We start from the raw sequence: 27,863 nt of genomic DNA on the forward strand, positions 1-27,863 counted from the left end.
GTTATAAATGCAACTACTCAATGTTTCTATCAGGATAGTTATCTCTCATATCCATAACCAACACAAATAAAGCCAAATATGTGTCTGCATGGTCACTAGAGGTACATAAAAATGTGTGTTTTTTTATTTGTGCGTAATTTGAGTGAACCAACAATTTAAAGCATCTGACACCAACATATTGGAATAACAAAACTTTTCTTTATTCACACATGTACATCCATTTACAGCCTTGTCAAGTAATCTCAGATATAGAGAAATGAAAACAGTACTAATATTTGGCACACCATTCAACCTTTGAACCCTGAATTAATATGCCTGTTACACAAGACGAAACTAAAACCTCAGTTATGTTTCATATCTATAGGTAGTGGATTTCAATATGTTATTATAGCCGCTCTGAAAGCACTGAAGCACAATCGGCGGCCACCGTAGTTTTATTTTATGTCAGGTTCCAAAGGGACAGTCCATAGCTAAAGTGAACATCTTGTCAACATCACAACCATCACATGTGCACCCAGGAGGCTCAGACCACCGCTGCTCTGACGAGCATCAAGCGTTGCTCTCCAGTAGAGCCTCGAAGTCTGGGGAACAAACCATTTTGTGTTTAACATTCCCTAATACACTCAAGTCACCTGTTCTTTCTTCTGCACCAATAGAGACCAGCTCCTGAAAAAACAGTGTGGGGGAGAAGAGAAAAGCATGTCAGAAATGTTAATAACTATGAGAGCAAATAAATATTTATTCTATGATGAACAGTGGTGTGTAGAGAGGCACTGAAAGACAAACAGTGTTGCACCGTGGAGAAACAAATACAGTATGAAGACAAATAGGCTTTTCCACTGGCAGTTCTGGCTGCGCCGAATCAACCCATGCCAAGACAATTTGCATTTCCTTTGACAGTGTTAACATGTTGAGCCAGGCCAAGCTGCACCCAAGATGGACCATCTCTTGAGTCGAGCCAAAAGCATGCCAGACCACCCTAAAGCAGGTAGCGGTAATGTCTCGACAACTGCAGCCAACCCTTGACAACTCCCTTCTCCACCTAAAACATGCTGTGTGTTGTAAGACTCAACTCATGTCTGTGCAGACCAGAGAGAAAGGCACACTTAAAAGTCTCTGTGTGTTCAGTTCTCTGTACTTTTGTAGCTTCTAATTGAACCACTGTGGTTTGGAGTTTGGTTACTCTCTTGCGTCCATGTTTGTGCTTCAGATATTTGCTTTATTTTACAGTTTCATGTTCCCTCTCAGTCTGGAGTCATGTTAAGTTACTGCTGATGAAAACTCAACATTTCCTTATTTTCCTGCTTCAGTAAAACAAAACTTTCATTACTTTTATTGTGAAGAAATCTACAGGAAATTAAATATGTTTATCACCGATTTAGCAGAATTTTGTTAACTGCTTCAATAAAAAAACAAGTCTACTAATACCACAGGGAGGAAGACTTGGTCCACTTAGCGTTTCCACCGCAAACAGCAATCTTAAATTTGGGCGGGGTTATTGTCACTCACTGCTCCATACAACACTCACTGTATGTCCTGGCTCTTCACCGGTGACTGGTACTGTCCACAGAATGGGATTACAGGACCATAAATGGTTACGGTACAGAACAGTTCCATTGGTACCATCCACAACTTTTCACAGTGGAAATGGGAAAAAAAGCGTATCAAACTGTACTGTACTGTACTGCTTGTTGGAAACGGAGCTTTTCTGCACCTCTGCAAACAAATTACTTCCGACAGGTAAACATATTTTAACTGCCGTACTGTTACTGCTGGTTATAAACTTCGATTCAAGACAAGACCGATATCAGTAAAAGACACACCTTCAAGCAGGTTGCCTTGTTGTAATGGAGACACAAATCCTTGCTGCGCTGGGCTGACATCCCGAGTCAAACAAAGTTAAGCTAAGCCAGCATGTGTAAAACAGAGACAGAAAGAGACACATCAATACTACAATCATACCTGAAGGAAAGAGCATGATGCTCCTAGAGACACATCGAGTGTCACATGTCCCAGTATGAGCTGGACCCGGCCAGACTTCCGCACCAGCATCTTTCCTATGAGACCCTCCCGCAGGTCTTTCAGATTGCACATGTTGTCTTCAGCTTCCTCCTCCTATTTAAAATAACAATGCCATTTACACACGTGACCTCAATATCATCATGTTATTAACATGTAGACAACAACTGTATCTACCTGCGACTCTGTTTTCAGGAGCACGGACTGTCCGTCCTCTGACTGCACCTCAGTTTTCGTGGGCCTGAGCTCTTTGGTTGGAGGCTGGCCGGGCAGCGTGTCAGGCATCTGCATGAAGAACAGCTCATCCCCTTTGCTCAGGCTCCATCTATGCAGCAGGTCAGGAAGCACTTCAGGCTCAGGGAGAGGAGGGGGCCTGAAAGCTCCCTCTGACTTCTTTATTTCAGTTTCCTCTGGCTCCTGTTTCACTGAAGAGACAATAAAGTGTATTTTGGAAGATTTAGTTCCTGCTTTCACAAACTATCATTGGAAATACAAGCTGCTGACATGGAAACTGCTGCTTAGATACAAGAGCTTTTAGTTTTATCTCAGTACCTTCAACTGCGTTTTCCATGGGTTCACTGTCCTCGTCCATCTTCTCGATTTTAACAGCAGCGTTAGAAAATTCTTCTGTGAATCCCCATCCTGATACAGCGAGGGGAAGCTGGACGGGGCAGCTCCTCCGCTCACTCCTCAGGAAGGGATCATCTATGAACTGAGAAAATGCAATAGAGAAGTAAAGTTTAAGGAAAATGCAAAATTAAGCTTCTTAATAAAGATGACTGACAGCCAAGGGACGTACATTATCTCGCTCAAGCTTGGCAAGAATCTCTTTGGTCTCTTCCTCCGTCTCTCTCTTCTCCTTTTTAATATTGATGATGGGTGAAGGTCCCACACTCGGAGCTTCTTTCTCACTTTCATAGCTACCTGTGTGTGTGATACAGAGGCACTTGAATCAAGAAACAATTCAGCATGAGTAATATAGACTGTATAAAAGAAAAAATCACTAGCAGTACAGAGTGAGCGGTCATCAAGCTGAACTCTTACCTCTCTTTTTCATCATCATCTCTGCAGGCCCCTGCTCAAAGATAGAGTGGGACTGGATGGTCTCTTGGCGACCTCGGCCCCTGCCTCTATCTCTCGGGCCGCGACCTCGACCTACATCCTTCCTGTCCCTCCTCTGCCCATCCTCAGCTTTTGTCCTGCCATAACAGAGAAACAAATCATTGGCTAACAGTCAAAGAGATAGCTGAATTTATGTATTTTTTCCATTTGAGGTCAGCTGAGGACTTACTCATCTCTGGCTTTCCGACCAATAATGTTGGGTGTGAAGGTTTTCTAAAAATAATAAAACACAAAAACAGTACTTGAGTATGGGAACAAGGAGTTGCCAGTGCATGTGAACATTTCCTGGACAATGATCATTTCTAGCGGTGAGATACGGCACATTACCTTCTTCACTCCTCCCAGGGTGAGGTCTCTTGATCGCATTGAGGGGAGACGACCAGTAGAGATGGCGGCAGGTGGTCTGCGGCCCATAAGCAGTCCTATACCGCTCCCTCCAGGGGTTGGCACCCGTTGACCGCTGGGGTCACCTGAGCCTGAATCTGCCATCCTAAACCAGACACATGTGGTAAAAAGGATAAAGACCTTATGTATGTGTGACTGATTAATAACATGAATACTAATACAGATATTCTTACTAGAATGATTGTTGTAATGTGGATAAAAGAAGGGACGGAGATGCATTGGCTTATTTCTTCCACAGAAGATGATGATGATGATGATGATGATGTGGTTATTTTTGTCTTTGTTGATGTCTTTTCTGAGCAGCTGATGATGCATTTATACAGTCTGATTGTTGTAAGTCATTTCCAATGTTTATTTTTTATGCGAAGCCTTGATGAGGTTGGTTTAAGAGTGCTATATTTGAGTAACCTACATGTGCTGGCAAGTTAATGTGTTCAGGTTTAACCGAAATGCTCTATAACTCGATTGTTGTAAAGTATTTATTATAAACAGTGTTCCTCTGACATAAAAACAAAGCTAAACTAAAAGCACCCCTGCTCTTTGACCACAGCAATAAAGTCCAGGGACATCAACAACTGACAGTCATTTTAAGAATAAAAGCCAACGACCACGTCACACTTTTTATGTCACGACTTACAATATTTCATGACATTGCGTCAACAGTGGCATAAATTCAGCAACACGTGGCCAAATTAAAACACGAATACAAGCATACAGCACCAGTATGTTAAACTTTAACGCTCTCAGGAACAACTATTGACTCCATATGCCTCTCTAGATATTTACCTTATGAATCCTCGGATGTCCTAATTAGATATTCAGTCCAAAGTTGTAAGAGAAGAGTCATTACAAGTTGTTTTGAGCTAGTGCTGCTTCTGACAATGCATGCCGCACGGCGCCATGACACTTCCGCAATGTCATCAGCCTGAGCTCACGCGCATCAAACCTGCGCATGAAGATGCGCATACTCAAACACTGTCGTACGGAAAGCTTTTACAGTTTTCTTGCCTGTGGATAATTTCGTTGCTTTGTGGACTATGTGTATGTATATATTACGAGTTTATATAATAAATCAATAATAATATGCTCATTTTGAAACACTGTATTAAGTGCAGTTGGTATATATAAAATATAAGGAGGGAAGGTGTATACACATGGCTCATTGTTCAACACACTGGATAAATTACTATTATCATTATTATAATTATTGTCAGTAGTAGTAGTAGTGGTAGTAGTAGTATTAACAACAACAACAACAACAACAACAACAATAATAACAATAATAAACTTTTTTCATACGGCACCTTTTGCACAAGAAATGCAGCACAGAGTGCTTTACAATATGGACATTATAGGAACTGAGTGCTTCTCATGAAAATAGACATAATGGACAAAACTCAGACAACAAAATTCAATTTATAAAAGGACATTTAACAACAGTTAAAAACATGGATTAACTGATTACACAATTTTCATTTAAAAGTGGTGGTGATTTCAGAACCTATTAATCCAAATCTCAAACAGCCTTTACTTATATATATATATATATATATATAAATATATATATATAATATTCTTATATATATATATATATATATATATATATATATATATATATATATATATATATATATTGTCAGAATTTGAGTTATAATACTGGTAACATACTGGGCTAATACATTAAGAGCCTATGCATGGCTTGCGAGCCTGCTATATATAGTAAATATTATATAATTGTAGAGTTATAGTAGCCTATGCAATAGGCCAGTATATGTGTGTGTGTGTGTGTGTGTGTGTGTGTGTACATATACATATTTGAGCTGCTAAGTGAATACCTCAGGCAGCAGAAACCTGAGAATGCATTTGAGGAGGATGAACCATCATGGAAGGACAAGTCCCTGCACGGCATGTACCACAGACAGATTGAAGAGGTGGCCAACGTCAAGAAATCGTACCAGTGGCTGGAAAAGGCTGGACTGAGAGACAGCAGAGAAGCACTAATCATGTCAGCACATGAACAGGCACTTTGTGCAAGATCACTAGAAGCAGGGGTCTACCAAACCAGACAGGACCCCAGGTGCAGGCTGTGCAAAGATAATCCTGAGACAGTTCAGCACATAATAGCAGGGTGTAAGATGCAGGCAGGAACAGCATACATGGAACGCCATACCCAAATGGCTGGCATAGTGTACAGGAACATCTGCAATGAATATGGGCTGGAAGTCCCAAGGTCACAATGGAAGACACATCCGAGGGTGGTTGAGAATGACTGAGCTAAGATCCTAGGGGACTTCCAGATCCACACTGACATACTGGTGCTGGCTGACCAACCAGACATTGTGTTGATGGACAAACAACAGAAGAAGGCAGTAGTGATAGATGTAGCAATCCCAAGTGACAGCAAAATCAGGGAGAAGGAACATCAGAAGCTCGGAAAATACCAGAGGCTGAAAGAGGAGCTAGAAAAGATGTGGGGAGTAAAGGCAACAGTGGTGCCAGTGGTAATTGGGGCGCTCGGGACTGTGACTCCCAAACTTAGAGAGTGGCTCCAGCAGATTCCAGGTACAACATCTGAGGTCTCTGGAGTGCAACATCTAAGATACTGTGCACAACCCTCAAACTCCCAGGCCTCTGGTGGGAGTACTGAGCTTGAGGAAGACTCACCATCATCCCCCAGGAGGGGGGGTATACACACACATCTGTGACATATTAATGTGAAAAGAACAGTGGTAGTCCTACAAATAGGCTATGAATGAGCAGAGTAAATTATTTTCACCATATCTGTTTCCCACAGGTTGACACACAGCTTTTCATACTACACAGGCAGAGGCCTTCACTGTTGTCTTCTCTGACAGACAACACTGAATCTACATCATTGTTACCATCATGTATCACATAATGTACTATAGGTGCCAGATGTGGCACCACAAGTGATTTATGAATTATATATAATTGCTAATGTATGTTTTTAAAATGGTATAATTTTAATGTGACTTTTGCAAATATACACGGAGATTGGTCAGTGTATACTTGAAAACAAAGTCATGAGTGACTCATCCATGTACCCAAATGTTACGTCCTTAAAAATCAAGGCAGCATATTTGTGCAATTTGTCCATAATATGGTATCATAGACTGTATTGGTACACACACAAAAAAATGCAAATATGATACTTAACCTTCTGTAAAGTCAAGTTGTTCTGGAGCCATCCCGCACCTCCTGCAGAGAGAGCAAGAAGAAATAAATCTCAGCTCCGGGCTCCTTCTGACTACTTTGGTGCTCCAGGCCAGACATCCACTCCAACCTGGTGGTGTCTGGTCCAGCTGATAATGCATGGACCCTGGGGTCGGTGTCCTGTTATGCAAAGGGTGAGTTGTGATGAATAAATCCACTATTTTTGTTTTTTAAGAAAATTTTAAAATATGCTAATGTTTACACACCATTGAAATACAAGAGATATCGTCCTTTTTAAGGCATCACAAATGGTTTATGTAAATGGCCAGAATTCTCTCCTCAACAGACTCACAGCCAGCCCGCCCTTAACAAACTGGCTATTCCCACCTCTGGAGCCGAGAGGGTCATTTGGACAGAGGCAGACTGTCATGGCATGACTAATGATGGATGATTGCAGTTTAATTACACTCTGAGGGTATCACTTTTCTGCGGCTGGCTGGAAATAAATCAAGCTTTTCAATACCGCACACAGTCTGTGGAATTATGGCAATGTATCTTTGTCATTTTTTAAAAACACAAATACTGTGTGTTTGTGAAAGGACTTGCACTCTCACCATCAGTTTATCCCTTTTGTTATCTGTCTTTATTCTATGCCCATATCCATTGTTTCAGCAGCAGATTATCCATTAATCTGGGAAGGGTCTCTTTAATCTCTACTGAAATCCTAAATTAAGTTGTCCCCATGAGGTTGAACCAGTACAAAAACATCCATCTGAAAATGAAGGGAAATCTGCTTACTCTGGACTTACACAGTGGCATCCCTCGCCTCCGGTTGGGCTGGGGGGAGATGGCCTGTGGAGTTAGTCCATATGGCATAACAGTTGGCACATGTATATTTTTTGAGGTCTTGATGGAGCTCTATGTAATTTACTGGGACATCACTCAGCATAATCTCTTTTCAATACGCAGTGGCCAGTGGAGCATGTAAAAAAGAAAAAGCCTCATATTTTCCCCTCACAGCCCTCATGCCCATACTGACTCCATATCTGCGAGGTGACATTTATGCAAGTGTTCAGTCTATATCAGAGTGTGAGTGTGTGGATTTTGCGCCTCAAGGCAGGCTTACTGGCGCCTGATGTGTTGTGTATGACTGGCTGGCGAAGGGCACAATGCTGACGAGGTTGACTAGAGTGTCTCACCGTGGTCACACTCCAGTTGGAAAATTCTCATTTCTTGCTTCATTTTGGATTTAATTCATCCTGTGTGGCTGCGTACAGGAGTCAAGTAAACATCATGCTCAAGAGCCCAGAGCGAAAATGAGACTGGGAGGAGGGGGAGTGAGGGAGGTGGAGGGGGGAGGTTAGAGTGTTTGTGTGACACAGAGAGTGAGCGAGAAACAGACTGAGAGAGGAGCCTGTGTGTTCGTTTCACCTCCTAATCAGTTTTCCTGGGGGATCTATCATCGACTGCAGCATAGGAGGCAAGTAGAAAGGCAGATAAAGAAGATAGTAGATATCCGCGCGGCTGTAATCTTCTTCCATCTCAAATTTGAGCTTCATACAAGTAAGGAATTCTTCTATCATCAGCCCACTTATAGATGCTTGTAGCACTCAGAAAATAGATCTGTTATATTGTTCTCTCAGTGTATTAAGTTGGAAATATCAAGCAATGTTGCATTTCATCTCTGCATTTCTCTAGTATTAGACATAAAGTCAGATAATACAGTAGTTATGGTGTTAATTGCATGTTGATGTGCATGTGTGATGACATTTCTTCACAACTTCAGACATTTATTACATCCCACCGATGCCATTTCACACAACACTGTGGTGATATTTCATGCAACAGCACTCACTGCTTCATGTGATGCCCATTCTCCTAAATGTTAATGCCTGGTTTAACTGTGCAAGTGGGGGGGTGGGGGGGGGTGGGGTGGGGGTGCAGCGCCTCAAACTGTATTAGTCACACATCTCTGTTTAACAGCCTGTTTATTGAACTTCACACAATATTGCATCGCGTTTCATTCTGTGCAGCCGCCATTCCAACTCCTTTAGTTTCAAACATGTGCTGAGAAAATTCTGCCTTCTTTTCCCCCCTCTTGTGCAACCATCTAAATGTGTAAAGTATTCTCCTTGGAAGAAAATAAATGACTTTGAAGCACCCGACTTCCTTTCAGTGCCCTGCTCCATATGCATGAAAGCAGCAGCTCCTTTCATGATGCTCCCTCGCAGAGATAACAGCCAGATATCAGCTAGTGTAAGAACTGTAACTGAGCAGCCAAAATGTACACACTTCTAATTATGATTTATACTGCGAGTCCCTGATGTAATTACAAGTTAGACCCAGTTGCCTGATTTCAAGCAGCGGGTTATGAGAGCTAGTTCTGCTGCAGAGATAATTGGCTCTCATTTCTTTTTTATAAGCTGATTTATAAATCAGGGCTACGGGGACTGTGTGAATGGTATGGAAACCTGCGTGTGAACTGTGCTCACATGCATTCGATTCCAGAAGCGGAACACACGCAGACACATATATAGGGGTCTTTGATGACTTCCCTGTGAGAATCTCCTCTTGCCCCAGTTTCTATCTCGGAAAAAGACACCGTGGTTAGAAAAGAGAAAGGCAGCTGGAAAACTGATGTGTGGAAACACACATGCGTGATGCAACAGCTCTCTCCCCCTGGCCTCATCCTGTGAACGAGCTACCGCACAAATTTCACAGTTCACAGGCTTTAATGAGGTTCTGCAGCTTGTCCATCATACTGACTGGAGAACACCTTAACAGACCTCACAGTCAGACAATGACACTACGGCAGGCATCTGTAGGATCACACGGACAGCAAAATGAGCGTGTAACGATTGTACTATAGGGTTATTTTTAGGCACATCTGTGGTTTAGCATATGCTCAGTGTGAGAGTGATTTTAATAAAGGAAACAAGCAATGTGATTTGCTGGTGTTGAGATGCTGGAGAGAAATAAGGAGCTTTAGATCAGTAAGCAATGCCAGGGGAGAGGATAATAACACATTTAAGGTGGATGGAAATTACAAGCAAACTGTGGAGGAATAGATGTGTATTAGGGCAAAAGAAGATGAGCCTTGTGCACATGCTGCAGAGACTTGCCATCAGTTTATGAGAGGGATGGTGACAGCTAATCAAACACAGACAAAGGCTGACCAACAGCTTCCCCCTTGGCCCGGCACTCAAGGCTATGTGCAGCAGCCTGGATCGAATCACTGATGGGCAACTAAAGGAAATATGATCATACATCACCTGCTGCTGATACCTACTTAAACCTCCACTATCTCTGCCCAAACAAGTATAAAAGCTGCTGGAAGATTTCCCTCGAGCTGCAAGGAGTTCACTTAGCTCAGCTGTTTTGAAAAGGCGTGCGTTTCAGCCAGGAGGCATTAAGTGTTGAAAAACTTACCTTCAGTTTAAATTGTTGCTGACGGGTGCAGCAGCGTATTTTTTTTTTTGTGTTTGTGACCCCCTCCTTGAGAATCACAGGAGAAGACCAAGTGAGGCTGCAGACGTGTGGTTGCTGGGAGACTGCTGTAGGTGGATTATGAAATGCACGGGGGAAAGCAGAGGCCAGTCAGTCAGCCAGGAGCATATTGAGTTGTGTAATGATGGGAAATGTCAGCTGAGGGCGAGGAAAGGAGAAAAGAGCAGGACAATGAATAAATAACCCAGACAAAGATCCCTAAATGAAAGGTTAATTGGATTCTGTCTGAGGCGAATTTAGATGTGGTGTTTCTGAACTGTTGTACAGTGTCCATCTCTGAGCGACACAATTTAATCTCTCTTAGCAGATGTTCTGCAGCGCTGGTATTACAGCGATTACACTCTGGTCTAACCATCCTCTCTGATCTCTCCGTTTAATGGCAGATGACAGAAATGGATGCCCCTCTCTCCACCCCCTGCAACATCCAGATTTGTGAGGTGACCTGCGACTCCTTCCGCATTATGTGGGACATGACCCCTGAGGACAGCGCCAGAGCCACACACTTCTTCATTGACCTAAGCCGCAAAGAGAGCAGGGACCCCAACCGCTTCAAACACAGGGTCTGACCTCATGTACCCTCCTCTATCCTTCCCCTGGACATACCTATCCACTCTTTTCATGTTCATACTGTATTCTAGATTCACATCTATCAATATTCACCATAGCAGTGGTGAAGAAGTCATCCTCCTGTACGCCCTACAGTCTGAATGACACAGGGAAACAAGCATTTTATTGAGGTCTAGTTGGGTTAACAGATGGGTCCAACTGCCTCATTCTGCATTAGTCTGAACACTGAACAGCGGTTGCGCCCTTTCAGTCACTTCCAATACAGGCGAAAAAGGAAAATGAGTGCAGTCAACAGCTTCAGGCCAATGACTCACTTGTACATTGCTTCCTCTTAAAGTGGACTAAACTGACAAATTCATCTGCAGCACAGAACTGTTGAACTCATGTTAACAAATTAGGCACAATTCATACACCACAGAAATAAGGCAGCAGTGTAATAGCTTATCTTTTTTTTAAATACATGTCAGGGACTATTCATTTTTAAAAAAAATGAAAGGAGATGCTTTTTAGATCTCTAGCATGTACAATACACATTTCCATGTCACATCTTACTTAATATTTTTTTGGTTTATTAGTCACTCCCATTTTAGTCCTGACAAAAATACTATTTTACAAACTGCCACAGAATTTTGTATTGACATTCATGTTCCCCAGAGGATTAACCTTTTTGTCTTTGGTGATCTGCTGTCTTTATATTTAGCGCCATCATGAGGTCAGTTTCAGTGTTTGCAATAAGCATACCTGCAGAGCTAATGACAATTCCATTAGCCTCTACTGTACTTTGTGTTTGTTGCTTATTAGCAAATGTTGGCATGCTAACACTGCTAACGTGGAGAACATGGTCAGCATTATATCTGCTTAACACCAGCCCTGTTAGCAATTTTATAGTGAGCATATTAGCATCAGCATTTAGTAAATATGGCTTTCAACTCTTACCCTGCATTCCAAATTGCATCGCTTTACTTTCAGTATAGTATGTGCTGTAGTTGTATTTTCGCATGGAAAATGTATTCAACTGGGACATAATAGGCTACTTGGTCATGGCATTACAGCTTGCACTTTGACCCTCTTGCTCATATATCCGTTGCAGTCGCTAGCACGAAATTCAAAGTAAAAAGTAAAAGTATGCGATTCAGAACACAGCAGATCTTGAAGTTATCATGAAATGTTACCTTGGAGATACAACAAACCAGACAGAAATCAACCTCACAATCTGTCGTTGTTACTTTGCAATTTTACTGTTAACTTTTGCCCGCACCCATTGGATTCTAACAGGCAATACTTTATTCACAGCAGTAAAATTACATTTGCATTTCTACATCAGTGTTATTTTTATAGTTAAGTCCTTTGTTGTTATGGGTTATTTTTAAGATTTATTTTCTGTCAGCTGTCAGTGGGCTGCCAACTGTCATCTGTCGGAGCTCAGTAAATGTGACAAATCTTCCGCTGTGCAGAGGATTGTGGGTCAGAATAGCCTGTAAAGTCTGCTGGATTGCATACTGCAAAATGTGGCCAGATGCAATATGGGACATGCTGGTATTTTTGGCATACGGCATTTGACACCGGCCTACTATGTATTGGGACATACATGTACTAAATCTCTTTCTAGCACAAGCTACTAAATAGTATGGATACTGGAACGCACCATTAGTCTTGTTTAAATATTGCTGGGGGAAAGATTTTACCTTTTTCACACTGGTTGATTGCCTCCAAATTAATAACGTTATTGGCATTTCACTGATCAATTTGGTGTCTAAATTTAGCTCCAGTAACTGAAGTGTAACATCTATGATCTGCCGTCATTTCAGATGTAAAATACTGACTGTAATTATGACCTGTTATTGCAGCTGGCAGTTCAACAGCTCAAAAAGTGCTTTTGTGAAGTCAAGGCAGGGGTAGGATTGAGTCAGTTGCTCCTGAATGCAGGATATGTTCTCTCCCTGTGATACACAAAGAGGCACACAAACAAACTTGCATCAGAGATGTTGCCATGGATATATGGGCCTCTGAGCCTTTAGTAATTAGCTGTGCTTCATTAGAGGCTTTGGCCAAAACAAAGCAGCTGATTTGATTAGGTGTATCCTAGTTACAGCAGCATGGTCTTGAAGTGGAATGTCATGCTAATAAGGCAAAGTTTATGGAGGGGAATGGTTGACTTAACATTTACGTTTGTTTTGAAATGTAAATTAAACACACAGCACTCTGTTCTAGCTGTGCATCCTGTCCCCGATGTCATCTCCTTCCTGCTTTGTCCCCCAGGATGTGCCAACCAAGCTGGTGGCCAAAGCTGTGCCTCTGCCCATGGCAGTGAGGGGACACTGGTTCCTCAGCCCGCGGACAGAGTACTGTGTTGCTGTCCAAACTGCTGTCCGACAGCCAGACGGCGACTACCTGGTGTCGGAATGGAGCCAGGTGGTGGAGTTCTGCACCGGGGGTATGACAGCTACAGTAACACTAATAATGTATTATACTGAGTTTAAAATATAGAAAAAAATCTGTCACAGCCCAAGGTAGTTATTAGCATTTTACACAAGGCCTCTTTTGCATCGACTTTGCAGACTATGCTATGGAGCACCTTCAGCAGCTTCTTGACAAGGCCAAGGGCTCTGCAGGGAGGCTGCTGAAATTCTCTGTGTTTTATCGTAACCAACACCCAGACTACTTCGACTATGTCAGGTACGTGCTGCATTTACATCTCTTAGTTATATACCCAGCAATTACACACATCATGTTCGTACAGTAAAAAGGAAGCTACAGCGGGCCGTTAATTAGCTTGGCTATGTACAAAGACTGAAAACGGGGAAACAGCCGTCCTGACCTTGTCCAATGATAATGAAGTACGACTATCAGCATCTCTGTAGCACACTGGTTGCCATGCACCTCACGGTGACAACAAGACTCCAGGAAGTCACTGCACCTGGCCAAGATCAGGCCCCCAGGAAGGGCGCTGTGCTTTGAAGACAATTTCTGTAGTGGCCAAACTTCCAAGGCCCTAATGTGATGCCACTGGGCCCAGAAGGACTTTTTCCCATAGACTTAAATTGTGAAAGACACATCTGTGAGTCAGTGTCACAACCCCCCCGAAATGACTTGCTCTATTGGGATTTGATCCATTCAGTCCGATAACATTCGTAAAGTCTAGAAGAGATGCACAATTAACTGATTTTTATCCCCATTGAAGTTAGCAGAGAGCTAATTTGCTGATCATCCTGGAAATTTCATATGCTGCAGTTTAACATTTTTGGCTTCATGCGCCACTGAGCAACTTTCAGTTATATCCAGTTCTTTTAATACATCCATGACCAAGACATAGTCTAGCACATTACCCACGCTAAAATGTCCTTACATGTTGGTTTTGCTCTAATTAAACAAAGTTAAGAGGTGCTGGTAGGTGGATTTTATTTGGTCAGAGCAAGGCTACCTGTTTCCAGGCTTTGTGCTAAGCTAACTGCTAGCTGTAGCTTCGGATTTAGTGTACAGACGTATGAGAGTGATATAAATTTTCTCATTAAACCTACATCAAGAAAGTGTATTTTCCAAGATGTTAAGAATAATACCTCTTTATGTCTTCATATCTCGGATCAGGAGGGAATGTGGAGGCCTGATGCGTCCAGCTCTAAAAGACATCAGTGGCAGTCATGGTTCTCCTATCAACGGCAAACTGCAGGGAGTCTTCTTCAGCTGCAACACAGAGTTTGATACAGGCCTCCCTCCCAAAGACTCCCCATACGGCCCCCTGCGTTTCCAGATCCCAGCTGGACACCTGCTCAACCCCAACATTTCTCTGTACTTTGCAGACTTCTACTGTATGTACACAGCCTACCACTATGTAGTGCTGGTGCTGGCCCCTGTTGGCTCAGAGGGAGATAACTTCTGTCGCACCCGCCTCCCTATGCTGGACTTGGCCTCCAACCCCTTCCTGACATACAATGCCCCCCAGAGACCGGAGGAGGAGCCTCTGTACTGCCATGCCAGCGACGTCATCCTTGAGGTGCTTTTCACGGATCCGGTTCCTTTGGATCAGGGCAGTGTGGAGCAGATCAGCGGGCACCACCAGCTTATGAGTCTGACTACTGCAAATGCCAAAAAAGACCCCAGCTGCAAAGTGTGCAACATCAGTGTGGGACGCTGAGGGAGGTGTAGGACAAACCTGGTTGTGTGAGCCTGCAATACTGAAAGCCACAGCGTTGCACAAGGCAAAACAGTTGAGACCATCACGTGTAGGTCAGAAAACAGTGGAAACAGCCCACCTCTCGGGGTGCGTGCATGCTGCTGCCCCTCTTCCCTCCTGCCTGGACTAGAATAGTGAGTATTATATAGAAGACTTTACAATGTGTTTCGCAGAGCTTCATCATGATCACAGCTGGAAACACAGTCCATCCATGACTGCTGAACAAAACATAATTGAAGACATGATAGGCTTTAGAAGGCTGGAAAATATCTGTGCTCCTTATTTATTGACAGTCGCCTGTGCTCTCCTGTACTTTTGTGGCATTTTATGAAAATCTTTTTCTTCTTTCTAATTTACATTTTTTCCCTTAAGATGTGTTTGATTTAATTTTTGTTATGCTGTACTACTAGTCTGATGTGATTTATCTTCAAGAAACTTGTGTTTGAAACAACCTTAAAGTAAAAACGCTAGAAGAATGCCCTTTTTAAAACACTGGAGGTCATAACAAATATTTTCCTAATTCTACTTGCAATGTTCTCTCTTTTAAGTCACTGCCACATTCTTTGTCCTAAAAAAGACTTACTACTGCCAAATGTTTCATATTAATTATTAATTTAGCTTAAACTCTAGTTTTCAGGATCCCTGCCAAATGCTCCAATGCCTCTTAGAAAAAACTCATTGTAGAGTTATGATTTGGAAATTGTGTAAATGTTGCACAGCAGACTTTTACTGCTGAAAAATATGCTGCAATGTGACAATGAAAGCAGAGCCATTCTGTGCTGGGGCTTTAGGAGGAAGGTAATAGGGAAGATAGGATCCCAAAGTTCCCTGCAATCAGTCTCTGACAGCAAGCCCCGGCTCTATAAACAGGGCTGAGCTAAGATTAGCTTCTCTCTTGCTATGGGGTTTCTGTTTGTCCCTGCCCAGTAATCTCTGACCTATATGGCAATCCCAGAAATGCCCAAAGTGAAAGGGATCCCATCCCTGGTGCACAACAGTAACACATGCACTGGTAAGTGGCCAATATGTAGGACATGACAAAAGAGCGTGCAGTGAAAATAAAAGGCTCACCCATTTAAAACTGAATGTGAAAGAAAACTGGAAAAGAAAAGTCAATGGAACGACCTGTTTTAAAGACTTTTTTATACAAAGCACTTACTAAGTCTAAAAAACGATGAAAATGAATTCAAATGTAATAAAAAAAATATCCACCTCATCTTTACCCTTGACTGCTGTTTTATGTCTGTAAATCTGGATCATTTCCAGCTTGAGTAAGTCATGCCCTTTCACTTGGATTCTTCCCGCGACAGAGGTGTGAGCTCACACACACAGCAATGCTGTAATTCTGTCCGCTGTTATTGTCCCAAAACGGCTCGCTGTGCCCTCCTGGTAAATAACTTAAACAGAATTCTATCTTCCTTTTGGCATCTAGGACTTTAGGAATGGCTACTTCAAATTCAAAGATATCTGTCTGAGGCCCTCCGAAGCGTTTCTGCACGTACGTACAGGGCACGTCTCTGTAACTCTGCCACGAGTCAAAGGTGATACGTATACGCACATCCTTCTGGAAACTGATGTTCCTGACTCGGACAGTACCTTGGACGATCTGTTCTGTAAGGCTGCAGTTCTCCAGGGTAACCATGCTCTCTGCCAGCTTGGCACGAAAGGCCTGGAAATCTGCAGAAGGCTGCGGGAAGCCCAGTTTGAGGCTCGTTCCTGGGCAGCAGGTGCTGACGGTGCAGCTGTAGCCATCCTCTGTCATGCTTCCCAATCCCTGCAGCGATGGCAGGAGGTCAAGGTCAGGCTGCTCCTCTTCGTCAGAAAACACCCGCACGGCTGTTAGGGACAATCCGCACGAGTCAGCGAAAATCACACGTTTGTTCTTGATAGGGAGCAAAACATCATCATCATCATCGTCCCAGTCGTACAAGGAAGATGGGAAGGGGTTGGTCAGATAGGCTCGGCTCAAGACATCAGAGGATAGCTGATCTGAAATTGAGGGGCGGATGCAAGGGCGCAGGGGCTTCAGGATGGGAACCCAAACATGAGGACAGAGCTGTTTACTTTGGTTCAAGCACAGTCTGACAGCAATCTCCGCAAGTCCAGCTGAGTGGGCCATGGACCCGAGGCCGACCATGGGCAGGACACTGGCAAGAGACAAACGGTGATAATAACAACTACAATTAAGCTTCACACACCAGAATCACAACACACTTAGTTATCTTACGTTGTACTGGACACCTCCATACTGATAGTCTGGTGTTGAATGATGGGAATATTATCCTCAGTGGTCTGGTTGGAACTCTGGAGAACAGAAAAAATTTCAGTGTTACAACAGATGGCCCTTTGTTAAAGATTGCAAAATCATGGGTTACACTTCACACATCTTTTTTTTCCCTGTGTGCACTTCTGCAAATATTATTAAAAAAAAAATCTTACTTACAAACTGCCAAGAGCAGCACGTTGTTGCCTGTAGTGTCAGTCATTCCTTTACCCGCGGGGGAATCCTGCACAGGACCCTATTTATACTACCTCGGTTACTATGTCACATTGTATGCCCCACCCTCTCCACTCTCCTGACCAATCAGCTTATTATTGTGGTTTTGTGCTTAAAGACTTGCCTATAGTGCAGATTTCAAGATCATTTACAGCAACATTTAACTCAGGTGCTACTTCTTCTCTAATTCTCTATCTGACTGTGAGGAAAAAAAACATTTTATTGTTATGTCTCTGTATTGTCCTCTTACATCTTGTCCAGTACTGACTTGGCAGTTCAGTACATACAGCACTACTGTATGTAATGCATCTCTGCATTGTGGAAACTATTCCAGTCATGTCCGGCTCTATTCTCAGACCTGTCTGTGGCCACTGAGGCTTGGATTCAAGTCACCTTTTAGCTGGCTTCTGTCCTGGAGGGATCGCCGCCCCACAGCATGTCAGTATGTGTGACGCAGAGGAGGGCCAGATTTCAAAACGATTCTCAGCGTGCCCCTCACCTATTCAAATATCAATCCAAGTATGTGTGTATGTATCGAGTTACATGAATCCTCATGTACCACACGTCATGGTCCCGCAGGTGTATTTGGACACAAAATTTGAGGACTTCTTGATGAGTGATGAATTGGAATGTCAATATTTAAGTCCAAAAAGCTTACTGAGGCAAAACACTGTTGGATGCTGTGTTTAAGAATAAATAAAAACAAATAATTTTGTAAACATTCAGTCATTTACAAAAGTTTTTATTTTTTCAAATGACATTTTCAAGCATTTTCCTGCTTTCATTTTCCAACATCAGATTGAGGATTATAGCATTCATGCACTCTAACTTAAGAGCTCCGCATGCCTGTTGGAACCCAATAAGTCTTGAGTCAATTCAGGCCAGCTTGCACGTGTATATGTAGATTTTTTTTAATAGACTGGCCTTGGGCTGATTTGACCTCTCTCCTTTCACTGTGCCCCTTGTTTAACACCTACAGTACAGGCCAAAAGTTTGGACACACCTTCTCATTCAATGCGTTTTCTTTATTTTCATGACTATTTACATTGTAGATTTTCACTGAAGGCATCAAAACTATGAATGAACACATGTGGAGTTATTTCACCTTTTTTTGTTAAGTACATAACTGAAAACATGTTTTATATTCTAGTTTCTTCAAAATAGCCACCCTTTGCTCTGATTACGGCTTTGCACACTCTTGGCATTCTCTCCATGAGCTTCAAGAGGTAGTCACCTGAAATGGTTTCCACTTCACAGGTGTGCCTTATCAGGGTTAATTAGTGGAATTTCTTGCTTTACCAATGGGGTTGGGACCATCAGTTGTGTTGTGCAGAAGTCAGGTTAATACACAGCCGACAGCCCTATTGGACAACTGTTAAAATTCATATTATGGCAAGAACCAATCAGCTAACTAAAGAAAAACGAGTGGCCATCATTACTTTAAGAAATGAAGGTCAGTCAGTCCGGAAAATTGCAAAAACTTTAAATGTGTCCCCAAGTGGAGTCGCAAAAACCATCAAGCGCTACAACGAAACTGGCACACGAGGACCGACCCAGGAAAGGAAGACCAAGAGTCACCTCTGCTTCTGAGGATAAGTTCATCCGAGTCACCAGCCTCAGAAATGGCAAGTTAACAGCAGCTCAGATCAGAGACCAGATGAATGCCACACAGAGTTCTAGCAGCAGACCCATCTCTAGAACAACTGTTAAGAGGAGACTGCGCGAATCAGGCCTTCATGGTCAAATAGCTGCTAGGAAACCACTGCTAAGGAGAGGCAACAAGCAGAAGAGATTTGTTTGGGCCAAGAAACACAAGGAATGGACATTAGACCAGTGGAAATCTGTGCTTTGGTCTGATGAGTCCAAATTTGAGATCTTTGGTTCCAACCGCCGTGTCTTTGTGAGACGCAGAAAAGGTGAACGGATGGATTCCACATGCCTGGTTCCCACTGTGAAGCATGGAGGAGGAGGAGGTGTGATGGTGTGGGGGTGTTTTGCTGGTGACACTGTTGGGGATTTATTCAAAATTGAAGGCACACTGAACCAGCATGGCTACCACAGCATCCTGCAGCGACATGCCATCCCATCCGGTTTGCGTTTAGTTGGACGATCATTTATTTTTCAACAGGACAATGACCCCAAACACACCTCCAGGCTGTGTAAGGGCTATTTGACCAAGAAGGAGAGTGATGGAGTGCTGCGGCAGATGACCTGGCCTCCACAGTCACCGGACCTGAACCCAATCGAGATGGTTTGGGGTGAGCTGGACCGCAGAGTGAAGGCAAAGGGGCCAACAAGTGCTAAACACCTCTGGGAACTCCTTCAAGACTGTTGGAAAACCATTTCAGGTGACTACCTCTTGAAGCTCATGGAGAGAATGCCAAGAGTGTGCAAAGCAGTAATCAGAGCAAAGGGTGGCTATTTTGAAGAAACTAGAATATAAAACATGTTTTCAGTTATTTCACCTTTTTTTGTTAAGTACATAACTCCACATGTGTTCATTCATAGTTTTGATGCCTTCAGTGAGAATCTACAATGTAAATAGTCATGAAAATAAAGAAAACGCATTGAATGAGAAGGTGTGTCCAAACTTTTGGCCTGTACTGTATAATAAATGTACCTCCTAGTAGCATGTTTGTAATGTGTTTTCATGTGTATTAGAGATGTTGGTGAAGGTTCTCAGTCATCCACGTCATAGTAATTTTAAGTGCTTTATCGTTGCCAATTGGACTGGCTTGAGTTTCTTGAAGACGTTTCACTTCTCCTCCAGGAGGTTTCTTCAGTCCTGGAGCTGGAACTGAAGCCTCCTGGGTGAGAGGTGCAATGTCCAGCTGCCAACAATATAGCACTTAAAAGTATCAGAGAGCGTCAAGTGATATTTGGGTTGGTCTCAGCATGCGGTCTGGCCAGGGCTGGAGTTTCTGACCCTTGCAGAGCTCTAAGTCTAAATGCTACGGTTACCATGTGTCTAACCCAACTTGTTTTTCTTCATATTAGATCATCAACACCCTCTCATTTTTCCTTATCGCCGAAAAACACTGTGTTATAGGAGTCCTTATTAGCTAGATCAGCAGTGCGGTTCAAAAGACGACAGCGTGTTGATACGTGGTTCAGGTTTGCAGAGGCTGCTCTCCCTCAGTCCCTGGTTAGTTCCAAATACTGGGCAATTTGTGTGAGGGCAAACAATAAGCACTGATTGCTCCCTGTGAGAGTCTTACATAACAATGATGCTATTACAACAATTATGTCTCAGAGAAGACAATGTTCCACACAAATCCTTTTAGGGAAAAGCTAAAAACACACACGGTCCAAAAAAAACTTTAAACTTGAGGAGCAGATGGGAGTTAAAAATCAAACAACTCTGGAAGAAGAAGCCAAGATGAAGAGATGCACAGAAGTTATCTGATCATTAAGATTTCTACTATTTGTAATAACAGTAATACATATTGCTTTGACTGTGGAGGTTATTTAAAAATGGTCATCAAAACAAGCATCGTTTTTTTCAAACATACACGCACATGAACACGTGTACCTTGAGTTGGTATGCGCAGTGATGCCAAGTGAACTGATGAAATTTCACCTTCGGTGCATCTTGTTACTCAGCAGCAGAGGATAAAGTCCAATAATGTGAGTCATTGAATAAAGTAACAGAATGAATTAGCAGATTAGATAGACTTGTCTTTACCACTCACATAACACCAACACACCAGAATACATTAGAGTTATGTAACCAAACTTATGTTGTGACATGACTAAAATGATTCAAAAATAACACCACAGCACTGCGAACAGGGTTTATACGTCAACAAGGACTTCTGACAATTCCACTAATCATCTTATATTTGTTGTTTTTTTCCCACTGTGTTAAATGTCTCGAGGACATGCTGCCACAAATGTCTGTGTTTATGTTCCACATATGAGTCTTTAATCCTGACAACAGTGAGATGGGAGCATTTCCAGATGTAACCTCTTCTGGTTAACGTGCCCCTTCCTCATTACTGCTGTGTTGCAAAAATAGGCCATTGCTCATTTTCTGACCTCCTGGAGCCAAAATCATCCACACCAACAAACAGACCTGTAACAAAAAAATCACCGTGTTAATTATATTAATTATGTTTGTTGAATGCAGTTCAGTGAAATAACAAATCTGCATATTGTAAACATGTTTTTGTTCTTCAAGGAGATACTTCTTCCATTATCTGTTGCCAAGAGACAATGAACACTGCTAAAAAAAGATCTAAAAATAAATCCAGATGTCACTGCAAAGCAGTTGCTTATGTAAGATCTGCAGAAATGAATTAGCAGATGTCAGTACAAGAGGGTGTGAGGGCAGTGTTGAGTTAATGAGAGAGAGACCACACAGTCAAACTCATTGTTACTCACCTCCGTGTTCAAATTAACTGCACGGCTCCACTTGAAACAAGTGGTGCTATGGTTCGATACCGCATTAGATGCTGAGAGCCCTCCTCGAGATCTACAACGTACTCTCTGATAGAAGAAACAGAGTGGAGATAATATCAGATGTTTCAGTATCTAAGCAGGAAATCATTACAGTACTGAATGTGGAAAGGCGACACTGCCATCTAGTGGGTTTTAAAAACAGGGTCAACAACTGAAACGAACCTCTGATCATCTGTTTCAGGCTCGACCATGATGTTTTCCTGTCTCTCCTTCACTCGTAGGAACACAAAGGAGTCCAAGCAGGGCTCAGGCACTGGGATTACATTAGAATATGAGTGACTTAATGTGATGGGCAGTGAAAATGTCAAAGCAAATGCCACCACCTGCCAGCGCATGCTAATACCAGTATTTCAGGCATGAGACATCCAAGACTGGATAAGTATAAATAGAGTGTGTGAGCTGGAAATATAGACAATACAAAGGAGATGTTACCTGCTTTGAGCATGTCCACTGTCTGCAGGTTGGGGGGCATGCGCTTCAATGCTACAGCCTTCAGGTAGGTTTCAGTATTGGCGTAATACCTGTATACCAGATTTGTTTTTAGTGTCACAGAAGCAGCAGTATAAACAAACACTTCTGACCATACTCAACTATTCTTGCTCAAACCAACACAATACTCACTCTTTGGCAAAGGCAAACTCCTCCGGTGAAAGCAGTGACGGATCACCCACACCTCGAGACTTTTCTCTCTCCAACACATGCGGGAAAAACTTTTCAATCTAGAAATACGTGGCATAAAGATCAGGCAATTTTGTCAGCAGGCACAGAGGGCGATGAGAGCTTTAGTTTGCACATTGCATTGTTGACCTGACTGACCTTCTGCAGGCGAGAGCGCAGGTAGCTGCTGAGCACAAAGCGAATCCTGTCTATTTCCATGCGATGGATGCTGGCCTTCGCGTCACCTTTTTTCACCCGCTGTAAGTTGGCTTCCTGTAAGAGGAAAAGGTCAGGACACTGTGAGAAATTAGCTATTCCCTTATTCAGGGAGACTTACAATGACCAGAAAGGAAGACATTCAAAATATGAGGATAATATGAATCCATTCATGATACAGTCATTGGAAAATTTGAGTATTCGAATGAATGTGTATGGAAGTGCATGGATCTGATATTAAGATTCAACAGCAGTAATGTAATCCAAGTCACACTGATATACAACCGCTTCAAAGTTTTGTCCGTTACTGTACTGAGAATGGTAAAGCAAACCAACTAGTACAGAAACATTTCCATACAGATTTTACATTATATATAAACTTGCTACATTTCACATTTAGTTACTATTTTCTAACATTTATAGACTAAACAACTGAGAGTTTAACAGAGGTGGGATGTTACTAAGTACACTTACTGCAGTGGTGTACCTGAGTAACATTGTTGAGGTACATTCAGGGCTCGACAGTGCGAGCATTTCACTCGCATTTGCGACTAAAAATAGTTGTGTGCGAACTGTAAAAAATATTTAGGGGCGCATGTGCGCATTAAAAAAAATCAGCCGAAGCAGCCTATATTTTTGTCAATAAAAAAATATGATAATCTAACCGCAAATGTTGGAGGAACTCCAGCAGCCTTCCCTCTTCCCTCTTCCCCGTGTGACACGGTTATGGACGGTTTTCCAAGCCACTGTCGGCACAATGAATCTAAGTCCCACTGTTGGCAGGGTGGAAATAAGTCAAAGTGTGGAGGAGATGGACCAGGTGGATCTCCGGGGAAACCTCCGTTCTCCCCGTAGTTCAAATAATTTCAACTCTGAGCGCAGCGCTCGGGCGGAAAATCAGAGCGGTGCGCGACACCAAGGGTAGCGGTGCCGCTTTGTCAGGCGTTGCTGCCCTCTCCATTGACAAACAATGGGACAGCCAGCGCAAAGCGGTTTTACAGCTGATCATGTGCAGAGGCCTTTAGGTACCGTTCGCCACGGTACTGCTGCTGGGCAGGGTAGAAATAAAGCCATTTTCACACAAAGCGCGCAAAGCGCAGACCTCCGCCGATGAACCCATTCATTGTGTATGTGCTACCGCGGCGCAAGAGCGCACCGCTCTGCTGCCGAGCTGAGCGGCGCGAGTGTCTGCGTGCCACCAGCCTGCGCTCGAATTGAATTTTTTTTATTTCACCGCAACGCGCTGTGACAACACCTCGGCGCCGCGCGTCCAATAGCAGAGAAGAGCCTGAAGTAGACCCGGAAGTGGTCACCATGGAGTTGTAGCTCCTGAACGAGCCTGCACTCCCCCAAATCCTGTCCTCTGCGCCCTACCCCGAGAAAGCTCTGTGTGAAAGAGGTTTTAAGTCCTGCAGAGTTTCAGAGGACCTGGAGAATGTTTTAGGATAGTAATAACATTATATAAGATCATCATATTGCAGAGATAATATATATATAAGATAATAACATTAAAGACAAAATTAAATTGCAATAGGCCTACTTTTTCAAAACTTGATGATTTTACCTTTCTGTACATTTTGTATACAAATTCATTAAATAATTTTGCTTGTAAATGTCTATTTGCATCACGTTTATTACGGAAAACACATTATTTGATCAATTTACATTGTGCCCCTAAAGTTCTTTGTGCGCTTCTTACTCTTTCAACTTAGGAGCACATGTGCTCCTTGGGAAAAAAGTTAGTGTCAAGCCCTGACATTACTTTATAATACCTAGTATTTTAATGTCTTTCCATTTCATATGTTCACTCCACAACTAAGAGGGAAATTGTGCCTTTTACTAGGCTCAGATTGTTGTTCAAAACAATATTGGTTGGCCACCATAATGGCCATCACCTGTGTGCAATAACAGAACAATGTTCAATTATGCAATGCCTGTTATGAATTTTGCAGTACATTTAATCTCTCGTCATGTTTTCTCTGTGCTTCATCCATACAAACAGAATGAACAGAAAGGACACTGAACTGTTTGCTATGTTCATTTGACTAGCACAAAGGAAAATGGCGGTTGTTGTTTGTTGCTATGATGACAAACATACATCAATGGAGTCGTAAATTCTGTCACACTCATTACTTTGAGAACTCTGTTTTGGCCTATTTTTACACCCGTTTTCCTCATTAAACAGAAAAACACAACCTGACACTAATCCAGGTTTCTCTCTTTTACCTAACTAATACTAATGTTGGCTTGCCTTGTTAACTCATCATATATCACACCTCATTCAAACTCCACAGAAACAAAATAACTTACTAAAACTGTCTTAGTCTTGTCAGTCCTCTAGTTAGTCTGTTTTAACAAACATACAATTAATGGCAACAAAAGAAACGGAAATAACAGTTGCAGTGTTATTATAAAAGTAACAGATTGCTTATTGAAAATGTACTACTCCACTGTCCGTTTGGTCTTGAGTGCAATACCTCACCTCAGTGAGTTTGCAACTTGCTGCAAGTTGGTTTGTTTGTAAGACAACATGTAGGACTATCTCTGTGTTCTCCTCATTTCATACATCAATATTGATAAATGTGTTATTGAACAAAAATAACAATTCCCGTTGATTGATCTGATTTACTGATTTCAGCATGCCCTTGTGCAAAATATCACTCACTGCCTACACACTGAGGCCACTTTGTAGCCACTTAAAGGTGAACACCAGAGTTTAAGCACTCTAGCTTTTGGATTTGGGAGAGTTGTTCATTTCTACTAATATTTTCGGACTGTCATAGACCACATGAATAACGTATGAATTTTGAAAATGAGCGTAATACTGTAAGTGTATCACAACATATGCTTCTCCAGTCCATATCTATTTATATCTATGTGCACTGTGCAGGTCTGTCTTCAGTTTTGTTTTTTGATTTATCGTATATCTTTGCTTTTTTAAAAGATGTATCGCCTGTAGGGCAATTTCAGTATAGCCCAACCCTACTTTTTTACTGTACTTTAAAGGTCTAGTGTGTAGGATTCAGTGGGATCTAGCAGTAAGTGCCACAGTCTGCAACCAACTGAGACTTCTCCTATGTGCCAAGCATGTAGAGGAACTACAGTGGCGTACATGAACACATGAATGGTCCTATCTAGAGCCAGAAGCCCTTTTTAGATAGGAATTGTGCAAATTTGTAGGAAAGCCCAATCAGTCTTTTTTCAGCATTGGCAGTATAAAAACAAAATTGGGGATGGCGGAAAATTGCTGCCTACCTACTTTTGTTTATAAAGAATGTGCCTTTTTCGGGGCAATGGGGGGCGTGAGCAAGTAACAAAACGTGTAGCTCAGCGTGTGACGTAAACAGTGACGTGGGAGGGAAGCCGCTGCTCGTCAGGCGGCGGTAGTCAGACGGTGATTCTCTCGTAAATCGGCCCGTTCTTCACCGTCCCCGTCATCTGATGGTTAATGGCCTCTTCGTTTGCAAGTGCAAGGAGGGCGCGCTATTCCTTGTCTCCCCAGTTGCTCATCTTTACAGTGTCTGTCAGTTTTGCGTTTCCCTCTTGCTACTAGCTGCTCGCTAATTCCTGCTATCAGCTCCTCCCACAAGTCTTCAACAGCCCCCTCCCGTTGTGGAAGGCTGCCTTGGTCTGTTTAAACGTAAAGGGTTCCGCCAATATAACTACCCTCCAAGGCGGAAAATTGGGCGTCTCGGATCAACTCGCCTTTCCGCCTCTGTGTGTATCAACACTCGCAGCTGACCACCAAATCAGCCCAACATTTGCGGAAAATCTGGCAGTGTAAAAGAGGCTAGAGTGTGGTTTGTCCATTGTGGGCAACTGTAGAAACAATATGGCTGACTCCATGAGAGAGTGTTGATATAAACAGCACATTCTAGGTAATGAAAATATGACTCTTCAGTATCAGGTGATTATACACTGATGAAAACACAGTTATGATTTTTTTATTCCATTTCTGCCAGAGTATCCTCCTAAATCCTACACGTGGGACCTTTAAAAGCACAAAGGAATACAACATCTGTCAAAGTGAAATGCTGCGTAGACATTAATGTATCAGCATCATCTTATAATAAAACATACAACGGTACAGCACTCACAAGAGCTATTTTTCTGCATCGAGGACTTTAACTTTTGATACTTTTAGCACATTTTGCTACCAATTGTGAAGTTATGTGTGTACTTAAGCTGAGTAACATTTTCAATGCAGGACTTTAACTTGTTACGCCATTTTTTGCCTACATTTATTGAGGTAAAGCGCCTGAATACTTGTTCCATCAGTACATGTGGTTATAACCCTGCACCACACTGTTTGTGCTGTTTGTGACATTTAGAAAATGTAGGCAGAATCGTGAGTGATCCTGAACCTACAGTGAAACACAACCCACGTAGCAGGAGGTATTCCCCGTTTAATTTACCATGTGAGTCAGCTGCTCCATCACACACTCCACCACCTCTGATCTGTTCTCCAGCAGCTCCGGTGAGAACTTCTCATTCAGCCAAGCCTGCGGGCGACACACAGAAAACACAGCTGCGTGACGGTCTAATGAGGGGGAGGTAATTTCTAAGAGGCTATATGAGGTCTATGGCACTTCATGACTACAAACTGGATAATTCTGACAAAGACTCACTTCTTCCAGTTTGGCTATCAGCTCCGCCGGGGTCATAACATCCTCTTGAGTGTCATCTTGGTTGACGTCGCTGCCTTCATCAGACAAAACGTCCGACATAGTTTCCTTTCACGAAGCAAACAGACCTAAAACTGAACTTAATCGAGACGCTAACTTTATGCTGAACTTTAAAATGTAATGTTATTGCGATTCAAACGGAATAGTTTAGAAAAATTTCCTCAAGACACGCGACTAACTTCCACAGCAGCCTGTTTTCTCCGGAGAAACTCCTTGTTTATTCGCGCCACTGAAGCTCTTCTCGCGAGATATGTTTTTTGTATTTGGTACCCTACGTTTGACCTTCAAGGCAAGGTTCCTCACATGCTGTGTGTAGTCTGCACCACCGACGATCGAGCTATGCGATCAGATACTTCAGTTTATACATATTAAATTAAGGCTT

The 27,863-nt window shown here is 42.6% G+C and overlaps 4 protein-coding genes and 1 pseudogene across 7 annotated transcripts; 2 read left to right on the top strand and 3 right to left on the bottom strand.

The window, feature by feature from the left end:
- Positions 1 to 178: 178 nt before the first annotated feature.
- polr3d (polymerase (RNA) III (DNA directed) polypeptide D) lies at positions 179 to 6,748 on the bottom strand. Of its 3 annotated transcripts, none has more exons than XM_033620188.2 (9): positions 6,725 to 6,748; positions 3,469 to 3,631; positions 3,311 to 3,354; positions 3,064 to 3,218; positions 2,819 to 2,943; positions 2,572 to 2,731; positions 2,197 to 2,444; positions 1,963 to 2,115; positions 179 to 666 (listed from the first exon to the last, which is right to left on the bottom strand). In XM_033620188.2, exons 2-9 carry the CDS (start codon positions 3,628 to 3,630, stop codon positions 550 to 552), a joined length of 1,164 nt encoding a protein of 387 aa, XP_033476079.2. In that variant the 5' UTR covers position 3,631; positions 6,725 to 6,748; the 3' UTR covers positions 179 to 549. The 3 variants fall into 3 exon arrangements, with proteins under 3 accessions (XP_033476079.2, XP_033476076.2, XP_033476078.2); XM_033620185.2 differs by lacking the exon at positions 6,725 to 6,748 and adding an exon at positions 5,382 to 5,405; XM_033620187.2 differs by lacking the exon at positions 6,725 to 6,748 and adding an exon at positions 4,333 to 4,486.
- Positions 3,920 to 6,711, top strand: LOC144464345 (uncharacterized; annotated as a pseudogene).
- A 53-nt stretch (positions 6,749 to 6,801) lies between the features above and the next one.
- On the top strand, positions 6,802 to 16,181 carry phyhip (phytanoyl-CoA 2-hydroxylase interacting protein). Its single transcript, XM_033620192.2, has 5 exons — positions 6,802 to 8,283; positions 10,611 to 10,787; positions 13,054 to 13,228; positions 13,353 to 13,470; positions 14,380 to 16,181. Exons 2-5 carry the CDS (start codon positions 10,611 to 10,613, stop codon positions 14,924 to 14,926), a joined length of 1,017 nt encoding a protein of 338 aa, XP_033476083.1. The 5' UTR covers positions 6,802 to 8,283; the 3' UTR covers positions 14,927 to 16,181.
- On the bottom strand, positions 10,231 to 17,468 carry ppp1r3c2b (protein phosphatase 1 regulatory subunit 3C2, duplicate b). Of its 2 annotated transcripts, XR_013492046.1 has the most exons (4): positions 17,409 to 17,468; positions 17,193 to 17,269; positions 16,178 to 17,112; positions 10,231 to 10,365 (listed from the first exon to the last, which is right to left on the bottom strand). XR_013492046.1 is itself a non-coding variant. In XM_078170836.1 (3 exons), the coding sequence occupies exons 2-3, from the start codon at positions 17,210 to 17,212 to the stop codon at positions 16,242 to 16,244; spliced, it is 891 nt and encodes a 296-aa protein (XP_078026962.1). In that variant the 5' UTR covers positions 17,213 to 17,269; positions 17,409 to 17,468; the 3' UTR covers positions 16,094 to 16,241. The 2 variants fall into 2 exon arrangements, 1 of the variants encoding a protein (XP_078026962.1); XM_078170836.1 differs by lacking the exon at positions 10,231 to 10,365 and having other exon boundaries at positions 16,094 to 17,112.
- Positions 17,469 to 21,127: 3,659 nt separating this feature from the next.
- gins4 (GINS complex subunit 4 (Sld5 homolog)) lies at positions 21,128 to 27,716 on the bottom strand. Its single transcript, XM_033619123.2, has 8 exons — positions 27,425 to 27,716; positions 27,212 to 27,298; positions 22,740 to 22,853; positions 22,545 to 22,642; positions 22,356 to 22,444; positions 22,086 to 22,176; positions 21,846 to 21,950; positions 21,128 to 21,537 (listed from the first exon to the last, which is right to left on the bottom strand). The coding sequence occupies exons 1-7, from the start codon at positions 27,521 to 27,523 to the stop codon at positions 21,854 to 21,856; spliced, it is 675 nt and encodes a 224-aa protein (XP_033475014.1). The 5' UTR covers positions 27,524 to 27,716; the 3' UTR covers positions 21,128 to 21,537; positions 21,846 to 21,853.
- Between the last annotated feature and the right edge of the window lie 147 nt (positions 27,717 to 27,863).

This window comes from Epinephelus lanceolatus, chromosome 9 (genome assembly GCF_041903045.1).
Source record: "Epinephelus lanceolatus isolate andai-2023 chromosome 9, ASM4190304v1, whole genome shotgun sequence".
In the NCBI taxonomy this organism is placed as follows: Eukaryota; Metazoa; Chordata; class Actinopteri; order Perciformes; family Serranidae; genus Epinephelus; species Epinephelus lanceolatus.